Source organism: Electrophorus electricus, chromosome 7, assembly GCF_013358815.1.
Source record: "Electrophorus electricus isolate fEleEle1 chromosome 7, fEleEle1.pri, whole genome shotgun sequence".
Classification (NCBI taxonomy): Eukaryota; Metazoa; Chordata; class Actinopteri; order Gymnotiformes; family Gymnotidae; genus Electrophorus; species Electrophorus electricus.
In genome coordinates, this window is record NC_049541.1 from 13527300 (window position 1) to 13539799 (window position 12500).

The window sequence follows — 12500 nt, forward strand, 5'->3', positions numbered from 1 at the left end:
GAGAATCCTGAGACTGGCTACATACCTTCCAACACAGATCCTCAGAGTCTGGTGCATGAATAGGAAGTAGACAATAGGTTAGTAGCTCGCACATTGATCAGACAGGATTTTTCATGGGTTAGATGTACAATTATAGCCATGCTGCAGAGCTCAGCACAAAGACAACAACGCTCAAGGTACGTCACTTTACAGCACAGTCTCCCATCGTGGCCCATATTCATCAAAGTTGCGTGCCGTTGAGCTTAGATCTGAGTTCCGAGAATAACGTAGGAATTACTGCATCTGACTTACAAGTGTTGTATAACAATATGAGCACCGACTGAATGGATGAAATAGCTGCAGTTCCATGGAAACACGCAACAGTCTCTTCTTCAGCCTTTGTGTCATATGCCTACCACACATCCCTAATGAATCCTCGTAAACACCGAGGGGAAAGCAAAGCCATCCTAGTGAAGCCGAGACAGATGCAAAGGCTTTGGGAAGTCAGCAGTACTAGCAGAAAAAACTCCAGTGGTTGTCTTTTAGTTTTCAGTTACTACTGAAGACCTAATTAGCTTTAAAAATCCTGCAAAATTATGAACGTTTATGAAAAGTAAATTATCCAAATGAATTCATGTCAAAGTACCCACCAACTTGTTGGCATTTTTCAAAATATTTTAATATTTTATATGCTTAAAATGACTGCACAATTATTATTATTTCTAATTTTATTATAGTTTATCATGTCATTACCTTGATAATAGCTATTCCATATGATGATTTAACATCAAAACAATCATTTTTAACATTTGATAAAATACTACAGCTCGTACTGATACGCCTGAGAAACAGCTCATTAATTAAACTTCTGGTCAGATTTGACCGTATACAACTTTGATGAATAAGGCCAGTATTCTTAGCACAAGCTAGTACCAGTCTTTAGCTCTCGAGGCTGTTCAATGAATGTGTCCCCAACAACAATCCAATTGAACACAGATTTAGCCTGTCATAGCTGATGCATATAGATGTTTATGAAGTGCTGTTGTTACTGGCTGATTACGAGCTAGTGGGTAGGCCTGAGAACAGTGTGTGCCAGCCGGTCCAGGGGCACACCTGCAAAACACTCTTTCCTGCATTCCCTGTTCAAAAACACTTGATTCAGGAAAGGTTTCGTAATTAGCTAAAGATATTGCTCAGGTATATAAAAGTGGGCACAATACAAGACTGCCGGACCATTCACTGGAGTGCAGTGCAGGGGGGAGGGGTGTTGTTTCCTCTGGAGACAAACACTGGAAATGGGACTGTATGAGGAAATAGCTGTGAGCGGTGTTTCATTTGTAGTCTATGCCAGACATGACTACATTCTAAAACTGCAACAAGCTGATTGCCTTTCTCAGTGCACAAACACTGCATTATTTGAGCTTGGGTCCTGCTTGGGTCACACCATGTTTGTGTGTGTGTGGGGGTGTGTGTATGTGTGTGTTAGCATGCACTGGGTCATGCGTGTGGGTGGTTCTTTATGCATTATTTTGTCAGCTCTACCCCAGCTGTGTTGTGTGATGAGAAGAGGAGTATATTTTACCTCTTGCTGATAGGAATAGCGGGTTGTTCAGATAATTTGATGCAAGTCTCTTGCGCTGGAAAGCAAAGAAAGAGACACTTTTAGCTCTTCAACCGAGTTCACCAAATTTACAGAAATCAACAATGCTTGTTTGTGTCCTCTCGTTCTGTTTAAACTACTGGACAAAACAAGGCATGTAGTGCTTGATTAGATCACATTTGTGCATTCTAGTGCGTAGAACAGAGTGTACTCGTATGGTGCAATTTGTGCACTTTGGGTAAAATTGCTCTGCAGGTAGCAGTGGAACCTATGCTTATGTTAACTACGGGCTTTTGTGCTCTGTTACTTTCCTGTTCGTTGGCCAAGTTTGCCTTTATGGTAGAACTCGTTCCCTTAAGGTACGCAGATCTGATGGTTATGTGACTCTTACCACTAACTACATATAAAGCAAAGCGAAAGCTATAGTACCTCTGGCTCAAAGAGACTGCTGTACGCAGGGTTGGCTGTACTCCTTCTCTTCCTCTCCTGCCTTTTGGTCTGGATCTCTGCCATATCCACAAGACGACACTGGTTAAGAAACAAGCTTAAATTTGGTGACTACCTCTCTGTAACTGAATGCTGTTTCAGACCTGAACTCACCTTCCAAGTGTTCAGTGGTGACCAGGCCAAGAGCTACCATGAAGGCAATTTTCTACAAGGTGGAAAGAGATGTAGATGTAGAAAGAGCATGTGAGGTAGTGCCTTGTAACAGTATTTTACAAGATTTCCAAGATTACAAGATTTCCAAGACAGAATCCAACAAAAATGATGCAGGTCTTTTGCTTCACCAAAGGGTCTAGATGTGTTAGGACAAGCAAAACAATCGTGTGCCAAGCTCCCTGGGACTCAGAGAGCTTATGCTTTCATGCGGTTCATTCCTGGGGCTACCTGTCTTAATTTCTTTCTGCCGAGCCATTCCAACGATGTGTCAGCCCTCATTGCTCCTGACTGCTCCTGAGACGCAGAACACTTACCTCTGGGTCTTCCTCCTTCTTCTTCATCTTGTGTGGGGAAGAGGGAACAGGGCTGGGATCCTGTGAGGGGCTCTCAGCCTGGGCTCCCGGAGACGTCTGTGAGCTGCTGGGAGCCTGCGGCTGGATAATTATCACCTGCAAACACAAGGAAACACAAACTTGTCAAAGAAATGGGGCTAAAAGCTCACCAGGGAGCTGTGTACTACTGTTCATGAGATTAATGTCAGTCTTTTAAAGGCAAGCAAAACAAAGCGTTGATATTACACAGCTAGACATCTATTGATAATGTGCAACCTCCTAAAAGATCTACTGACAGTAAATATGCCGCCCTGTCTCAGTACATGCCAGTGAGTTAAATCAGCTCTGCAACCTAGCTGGAGTATCTGTGGGATACATTCATGTCAATCTACAAATGCCACTCCCACTATGAACTCTGCAGATAGTGAAAGGTGAAAAATGTGGTATTGCTGTGTGTTGGATACATCATCCTTCAGTGCTGTCTACAGGAAGTAAGAGGGAACTGTCAGCATTGAAAGTCGGCTGTGACCTGTGGCTGTGTGGACCACTGCTCTCTCCTAACGACATCATAATGAGCCTCACCAATCTTGCCCGAGTGAGTCGCAAGCCTATTTTTCACCCCACTCTGAGATTAATTACTCCAGCAGGACTCGCATGCAGAGGTGAGTCGTCGTTCTGAGCTGCATGGGTGTCCTAAAGATTTTCTTGTCACGTACCAGAGCCTGGCAAACTTAAGTTGACTTATCAGGGAGCAGTTTCCCGAAAGCATTACAGTTTCAAGTCTTTGGGCTTAGAAGCTCATTACCATTTGTAAAAAAGTTTATGTAGTGCTGCCTTTTAGGATAGCAGACTACCTGATCATTTGGGCTTTTATGTGCCTCTACAGCAGAGGTGGGTAGCATAGGTTCAGAAAATAAACTTTTTGACATTGTTCCAACTGCCTAATGAGCTCGACCTAGCAGGTAGAAGTAATCTGTAAATGAACTCTGATAGGAAAGCATGACAGGACTTCTTTATCTTGAACTGAATGGTCCTCTGCCCCACAGTGATAACCATGTGGGCTCCAGAACCTGTATTTGAGTCAGCCTCCTGGATGCTTGTCACATACACCCTTTGGATCATTGAAGCTCACAGAGGACTTTTAGAGGAAGAAACTTTAGTTTTGGGGTCACCACTGGGTGAATTTTTCATTATAAGATGATCCAGGAGTGAGCGGTAAGGTAGACCCACAACCAATCTGGCTGGCCCCATACCTTACTGTCCGGACTGAAGAGCAACGGCTGCACTTTCACAGCTTCACTCACGGCCGCTACACCGTTCCCAGCTGGTGAGGCAGCCGAGATGATGGCGTAAGCCACGCCGGGGCTAGTCGCCGCCGCTGCTGCCACGGAGACGCTGGGCAGGGGCGGTGGGGGTGGTGAGCTGTCGGGCCGGCTGGCGGGGCCCCTCTCCGGACTGAAGGTGCTGTTGGCGACGGGCAGGGCTGGGCCCTGGCTCCTGGGGCTCACCATGGCGGTGCCTCGTGCCAGGCTCACGGGCTGGCCAGACTGCTGTTCCTGGCATGGGTTGTGCGGAAGGCTGTCTGGGATCAGGGTCTTTGGCCTTACCTGTTAGAAGGCAAGGGATCAAGTGTTCGCTCACTGCCAGCTCACTGAATTCTGAACACTAACACTAATATTACACTCCAAAAAAGGAAAACAGCTTAGGAGAAAGGTGGTGTTGGGAGACAAGGTAAGGTAACAAGGTAACATTTTTAACATTTTCATTTTTTAAACATTTACATTTTGCCAATGCAGCCCCTCTGCCAGAATGAAAATAACACCTGGAGAAAGGTTCTTTTGTAGTTAGTTATTAAACACACAGTCAGTATACATGAAAGTACATGAGAAAAGCCAAGTATAGTTCATTGTATTTCAGTAGATCAGCAGAGGTCCGAAAGACTACAGCTGTTAGCTACAAATGTTTAACAACAGATCTCAAACACATCACAAAATTAACTAAATAAATCCCCCTGACCAAAAATAAATAAACTACATTGTTTTATAAAAAAAGAAAATCAAAAGATGCATCTGTGTAAGATTAGAGACTGCAAACAGAGCATCAAAATGTCTGTTTGTTTTGTGTGATTGTGTTAATTTGCACAGTTTGTGGTCTGGCCTGTGTGTATGAGTCATTCTGCAGGGCTCTACAGTGCCCTGTGCTTGGGGCTGTACTGCCCCTCTGTGGTGTCACTGGTACTTGCACCAAATGAGTCTCACATGTGGCCTTATCAAATATCATCATCTCCATTGATGTCCGCTGATGAAAGCAGATGATCTGAACTATAGCAGGGATTAATAGCATCCAAAGCCCAAGTGGAAAGCAGCGCGCACTAGAAGCCTAAAGATTGATTAGCCTTGCGATATCTCAGGATAATCACTTGAAAATGCTCATGTGCTCTAATGGACTGCTGACTGTTTTAGGGCTAAGTGTATGTTTAATACCAGCTTTCTGTGGTTATGTTTGTTTTGTTTAGATATTGCTTGAGAAGTATTCTACGCTGTCTGCTCCAGTACATTTGTAGGCTGTGGGTGGGTTTGTATGCAGTGATTACAGGAATAGTCGAGAGCGCATGGTTTAGAACATCCCTCTGTGGTGAGCCTGGTGTTCTTTGAGAGTGTTTACCATATCTGGGACATAGTCTGCTGAACAGAGAGATGCTCTAGTAACACACAGTCTTCTTGTGTGTGTGTGTGTGTGTGTGTGTGTGTGTGTGTGTGTGTGTGTGTGTGTGTGTGTGGGGGGGGGGGGGGGGGGGGCTAGCTAATTCAGAAGCTCTCAGTCTAGCTTCACCAAAGCACAGAAGCAATGGAATCAGGCCGACCTTGTAGTGTGTATTATTGACTTGTATATCAAAGGAGGTATGTAACCTGATTTTTATATGGCACCTGAGGTTGGACAGGACTATGAGTTTTTATCTGCAGTGTGTGCGTTTGTGTGAGCGTGTGTGTGTGTGTGTGTGTTACCTGAGGTAGCACAGTGGGCGACTGCCCAGCCAGCCGGTGAAGAGAGCTGACCTGAGGCACCTTTATGGGAACTGCTGTGAAGGTTCCCAGCATCTGTCAGGGGAATATAGCCTGTGTTAATACTTGTCGTTAAACACAAAACAGCAAAATGTATATTTCTGTGAAAATGTGTTTCTAATCGACAGTTTTAAAAGTTCAAAAAGGAAGAAGTGAATGCATGTTGTAAAGTTTTCCCTATTTCAGCCCGAATAAATGGCAGCACTCATATACAGACCAAACAACATTTTTACTGTAGCAGCACCTCTGAAAACTGGATCTACCACATCGTCATCCAGCAACCACACTGTCCAGAAACGCGGCTACGGATAAAATTCCCTTTAGCTGTCTTCGGCTCACTGCTGTCGAGGAGCTCCAGAGCGCTTGTTACAGCTACTGGGTCAATGCTAATAAGCAAGCAGGGTAAGATCTGGGAATGTGTTCTTTAAGTCCTCTGCCACAGAGGATACTGAAAAGAAAATGCCCTCTTGTGTTCGTCACTCCGGGAAGGGCTCACCTCCGAGAATACATGCTGAAATGAATCTGCCGCACAAGGACACAGGAAACAGAATCGAGTTCATTAATCGACTGTATCAGAGTATGTTGAGTGGCTCATTGCTCAGGGACTAGCACACTCACCACTTGTTTGTCTTGGGTAATTTGACTTCCTCAGAAAGCCACATGTTTCTATTTTCATTTGTCAATTATTTCAGCAATCCATCTTATTTAATCTAGGTAACTTGGTAATAAATTTGTTATTTGAACAATTGCTAAAAGGCAGCAAGGTAAGAGAAATATATTATAGTTATACCTGTTGCCAGTTATGCTTACATACAAGAAAGGGTCACATTAGCTGCAATATACACAGCTTTGCTGCAGCTAAAACAACTCTAGGATTAATTAGCACTTTAATCTAGTGGTTGCTCAAGGAATCATTGATTATTTAGATAAGAGCAATGAATTGCGTGCAAGATTTTCAAATATACTGTATACTAATATTTATTATTAATTACGTACATATTATTTTCTTTATGCCAATGAAACTGAAAAACAGGCACTTAGAAGAGGTGTCCTGCATCTCTGACATGGAAGAAATAATTCACCAACAAAAATGTATATGTATTCCCCCAAACAATGCTCCAGATGTTCTGTCCAGCACTGAAAGCCTGTAGGTTGGGTGGGTAGCAGATTTCGACAGTGCTGATATAGTGTTCCCTCAAAGGAGATTTCCCTTGCCAGGTGACTAATGATCTCCAGTGAGTGAAATGAGATTGCAGTCTGGGGCAAGGCTGTGAGGGGGAGGGGCTGGCGTAGCAACCCCAATCTTAAACTAATAATGACTTTTTTATTAATCACCCAAACGTGGGTGAGCAGCCTAGCCTTTGCCCACATTTCAAAGTTGGCGTCTAAAATAATTATAGTCTAAAGCTAAAAATATCACCTTGTTGTTTTCCCTTCACATGTGAGCGACATTTGTGTTCATATATGCAGACTGAATAGTCTAAACATGTCTCCGGTTCATATTATTAACAGTATGATCTTTCTGTTACGCTTCAGATACGTCTCAGATTCAGATTAGTATGGGTTTTTTTTAATCCTATAGACAAGCAGCAAATATAAGCCTGCATTAGTTACTGCTCACAGCACGTGTATTTAAAAGTATGTTGGCACAGCATGTTTTGTTCCAGCGCAGTCTCACGTTTCTGCGGTAACGCTTTCTCCTTGTTTGCGGTCTCTTCTCCGTCGCCAATTTCAACAGTGCTGGCGGACAGGAGCTGATTAGCAGATTAGCTGCAACAACTCGTCTGCGGCTCCGCCACTGGCCATGACGTGAAATCGCGAGACATGAGTCTTAAGGCAGTGGGTCTGCCACGCTCAGGGCAAACGATGCACTCACAAACAGAAATTTCTGTGGTACAGGAGACGTGATCTGCTATTAGCATGGCGGAGAAGCCCTGGAGAGAGACCCTCCTTTTCATAAACCTTTTTTTTTTAAAAAACATTACATTATCTTTAATTAAAAAGACTGCATAATCTGTCAGACCTTCTTAGTACCACCATATCTGAATGTTAACTCTACACTTGGCGCTGTTAGGCACAACTCATTACACTGTAGCACTAGTCAGTATGAATATACACATGTTCAGTATGATCAGATAATATTTATAAGAAATAATCTGTGCTTCCTGGTGACATTTAGGTGCAGTTGATGATACAAGGCTTGATACAAAAGTCAGAAATGCCTTGAGAGTATGTGACTGTACATGAATAATTCTATGGCATGTATGTATGGCTGTTTGACAGAAGCATCGCCATGAAATATTGGGAACAGGATTGTATTGGACCAGTTCAGCTGCCCTTGAAGGTCAGCCTTTCATGAGGAGAGAGAAATACAATTCTTCTGGCCTGCCACATCACCCAAGCTCACGCTGTTGATTTACTCCCAAACCTAATATAATGATATGCTATAACACCTTATAGTGATAGGCTTATATCAAGTGAAAGGTTGACATAGGACTCAAATAACATACTCTCTTTCTCTCAAAGTATAGTGTGTGACTGGCAGTTATAATCTGTTAAGTGTAATAATAATAATTGATCATTTTGAATAACTGCAGATGTGCAGTTGTTTTACTCTATAAACATTCAGTTTCGTGTCTTCCTAAAGGTTATGTTCTTCCTCTGGTTTTCTCTGGCCCAGTGAGCTTTGCTCTTTTTGGGGGGCCTTCTCTGCCCTCTGCAGAATCAACGAGCAAAAAAATGATCTTTCCTTCTTTTAAAAACATGAAACCAATCAGACTCGGTCCTGCTGTAAAACCCCTTCCCTCTAATGAAAAGCCAAGAGAAAGGCCGGGTTTGAGGGAGCGAGGTTGGCGGGTGGATGGGGGGGGGGCTAAAGGCCCGTTCCCATGGCAACAGCCGAGATGAAAATTCTCCCTCCATGAGGACATTCATTTTCGTAATTGCTGCCCCCTGCTCCCCAAACCCCACCAACCTTCTCTTAGGCCTCCTCTTGAGTAAGAGTGCCATAACCCTGGAGTTGTTTTATTCCTGTTCAGTCTTTATTTTTAAGTAGTGAATTAAAAAAAGTAGTGACGCCACTGGGCCTGTCTGGACGTCACCGTGCGACACTCCCTGCCCCCAGAAGCCCTCTCTAATCCATTTTCAGTCTTGGTGAAGATGTTTGTGGGAGGTGGCCAGGAAGGCCAGGAATACACGGCATCATATTCCTGGAGGTATTCCATCCAGGTATGAGGTCTTTTTTCTGAACCCCACTGAGCTATAAACCTCCCTGATGGCGCATTGACTGCACCCAATTTCACTTGCCATTTTGAGGGGGGCGGGGGGGCAGGTTTAAGCGTGTCTTTCATCGAGCCCTGTCCCCTGTCTCCTCCCTCACAGCTGTCAAGAGGGAGAAAGAGAAGACTTTAGCCTTTCTTTTCCTCACTCCCTCTCCATCACTCACTGAGTTGAAAAAGCCTTTCAGGAGGCAGGCATTATTCCTTCAGACGCTGACATTTCAGCCTGGCCTCAGGTGTCGCCTTACTTGTGCCAAAAATACCCAGTACAGCTTTAGCTTCCCAGGCTGTGCATCGTGGAGATGTACGCAAGCACAACCCGCAACTCTTCAAACCCAGAAAACAGAGCTCCGAAACCTTCATCTGAAACGTCTTTTACAGCCGGACCCCCTTTTTTCTTGATTCGTAAAGCATTTGGTTTATCCATCACCGCTGTGCACATGTCGTGGCACACGGCAGATCCCTTGTTGTATATTGCTCAGGTTATATTAAGGCGAGGGAGCCGATGCTGTTGAGAGTTCTGATCTATGGACTGTGAGAGAGGAGAGAGTGGAACAGAGGGCCGGCGTTTATCTCTTTAGACTGAGAGCGAGGCAGGCAGAGGAGTCCGGGTCGCCTGTCGGCCTCGGGTCTTGTTATCTACTCTCCATGTTATCTAATACACGTATTCTCATGCATTAGTGACAAGCTCTGGGAAGAAGAAGCAGGGAATCAGAGAGGGAACAGTGGCTGGAGAGAGAGTGAGAGAGAGAGAGAGAGAGAGTGAGAGAGAGAGAGAGAGAGAGAGAGAGAGAGAGAGAGAGGGTTTACTTTAACAGGCACATTTCACTTCTAAGAATCTCTCGTTCTCTCGTTTCTGCCATTCTCTCACTTGCAGGACCGAAGGTTCCCCTGCCATGGCCACGTTTCTATACACCTTCCTCTCTATCTCTGGAAGCCTGGACCTCCTCTTCCCCATCGTCAGCTGTGAACTGTGACAGCTAATCACTGGAGCAGGCCACAGAAACATGCCTGCCGTGCATGCCTGCATAGGCCAGCCACTCCGCAGGATGTAACAGGAGCTGACATTATTTTGTTTCAAGTGACTTCCGCTGGGTCCCTATGCAGTGTGATATCACGTGGCCATGGGCTGCTTAACACGGACATTTTTTTGAGGGATCAAGGGAATGGAACAAAGATTCGAGTTCTTGATTCATTTCAGTGCAAAACTGAAATGCCCTCAAAGATCAAAGTTACTTGAAATCTACTATCAAGCAGAATGAACCAAAAGCTGTTCAAACACTAAACCAAAGGTATTGAATCTTGGAGCAGGCAGATGCAGCCTCCCTCAGGCTTTCACTGCTCTCTCTCTTGCTCAGGTTGGCCTCCTTACAACCCCTGGAACACAAATGCAACAACCTGATAAGATCCTCTGCAAGAATGTGGCTCAGCCTATTCCAGGAGTAAGGAAGTGGCAGCCAGGAAGAATGGGAAATGCAGTTTGCTGGGTCAATAAAAGGAACTACTAATCACATGTTTTATGTGACTAGAGTATTTTCAGTGATTACTGCACAAAATATGGTTCAAAATATGGCTCTTAGCTTCTTTTCAGCCCCATATAATAGTATTGAGGTCAAGACCATACCGTAGAGACCATATGATTTCCAATAAAAATTAATCTCTGTGCTCTTCAAAAACACAAGTGATGAGAGGTGTCTAATTTCAGCACTGTTAAGGCTCAGGTTTTTAGAGTAGTTTGTATAATTTTGTATAATTTCAGTTTTTACCCACACATGTAGTCTTTTTCTACTTCATTGGGTATACACAAATGTAATGTAAAAATAACCTGGTGGCGTGGGTTTGTTTGTAATTGCTAGAAGCATATGCAATTAGTCTGATGATTGATACTATATTGCAAAAGCCAGCAAAAGTATGTCTGAGACAGTGATAATGAGAACAGACAACTACAAACCTAATTATTTAACTTTGAAAGTTAATTAGAATTTGAGTCAACCAGATTACATAATTCTGTGTATTTCTCCAAATGAACGGAAATTTTCAGTATTAGAGGGAAACAGTTGTTTTAAACAATATCTCCTTAACTGTGCACCTCTATGACAGCAAACAGTATATAACGATTTTATTCTTCCACAGATCTGCGGCATGCAGTACTGCTGACAGCCACTTGGGGGCAACCAAATGTGAACGAGCAGAATGCCATCGTCAAACAAGGAGTGTATGCTTACACCCTCCCCAACTTGAGCAGGTGGGCTTGAATGGAAATCACATCTAGGAATGAAACTTTTATTACAGGAAAGAGAATACTTGACCAGATGTACCCCAGTGAAAGGACTGCTGAATTGCAAGCAGACAGACCAGAAAGGATTTTGTGTTTCACTCTGCTCTGCTCCTTCTTTTGAAAATATACAGTGTGACTGATTTGCTATGTCTTGGATTGTCCTGGCTATATCTGACTAAATGAAAAACACCTCCACCTGACAGGCACACATCCACACATACAGCACACATAAATGGCACAGATGTGTGAAGTCACTATGATCGCACTGAATGCACCAAGTGAAGTGAAAAAATGTCTGATGCTCACAGTTCTCGCCTTGGTGTGATCACACCACTGAACTCTGCCGACGTCCTGAAACGCAGAGTATATATAAAGACCCGAGTGCACGAGTTACAGTAGTCGGAGGACAGGGGCTAAAAAACAGCAGTCACAACGTGACACCAGAGCCTCTCTACCCGCACTGACCCCTCTGCGCACACGCAGGCCCCGGGCAGTTCCGTTAGCTGTGTAACTCGCACATGCCAGTAGACAGCAGAGCTCGTGCGACTGTCGCCTGCTGGCGTGACGAGCAGCAGCCCGCCTCGCTCGTTGGCCACAGGGCCAGCAGCTTGAAGTCGCGGCCGGAGCCAGCAGCGTCCGGCAATCTCCGGAAAGACGGCTGTATGTAGATGCGTGCGTGTGCACGCAGAAGTATGTAACTGGGAACAAAAGAGGACTAACTGCCGCAGTGGGGGCGTTTCCAGTGTGAACTGTGATTAAGACGTGTTCAGCGGAGGTCAGGGATGGCATGACCACTGGCTGCCACTTCAAGCGCGACGTGCCGCACTCCTCGCCCCTGCCACTCTGACAGGGCCGGCCAGCCGTAGGCCGAGCCGACCCCAGCTGTTGTTAAAGGTGATAAAGACTCTGCCTTAAAAACCTTCCAGAAGCCATAAAACAATTAGATATAAAGGAAGTGTTTATCAAAATAACCAAGACCAACCAAGGTTTTGAGTCTTTGCTTTCTTACTGAAACTTCAGAGCTAATTTTGTTCAAAAGCAATTAAGTGTCCATCAATTATAACGATGTAATTATTGCACATTTGAGATGTGTTTGAAGTAAGATATTCATAAACTCTCAGTGTATGACTGTCAGCATCATCGCATGCCTGATCTTTGCATTTGTGTTCAAATATTATGAAAGCATAACTGCTATTCTCATCTTATTTACTTTGATTTCATGTACATGTACATGTGCCCTGCTGTGAGGTGTACTGCTGCAATCACGTTACGTTTCACAGTGCTTGTCTTGCGATTGCCTTTCTTGTCTTA

General features: G+C 44.3%; 1 protein-coding gene across 1 annotated transcript in view; it reads right to left on the reverse strand.

The window, feature by feature from the left end:
- phf21b (PHD finger protein 21B) overlaps positions 1-12500 on the reverse strand; it is a 62799-nt gene that overhangs the window by 4901 nt on the left and 45398 nt on the right. Inside the window, exons 5-11 of the mRNA XM_035527749.1 lie at positions 5577-5669; positions 3825-4178; positions 2554-2688; positions 2180-2231; positions 2009-2085; positions 1562-1616; positions 26-48 (exon numbers count right to left, since the gene is read on the reverse strand). Coding sequence (XP_035383642.1) covers positions 26-48; positions 1562-1616; positions 2009-2085; positions 2180-2231; positions 2554-2688; positions 3825-4178; positions 5577-5669 — 789 coding nt within the window. The remainder of the gene's footprint in view (positions 1-25; positions 49-1561; positions 1617-2008; positions 2086-2179; positions 2232-2553; positions 2689-3824; positions 4179-5576; positions 5670-12500) is intronic.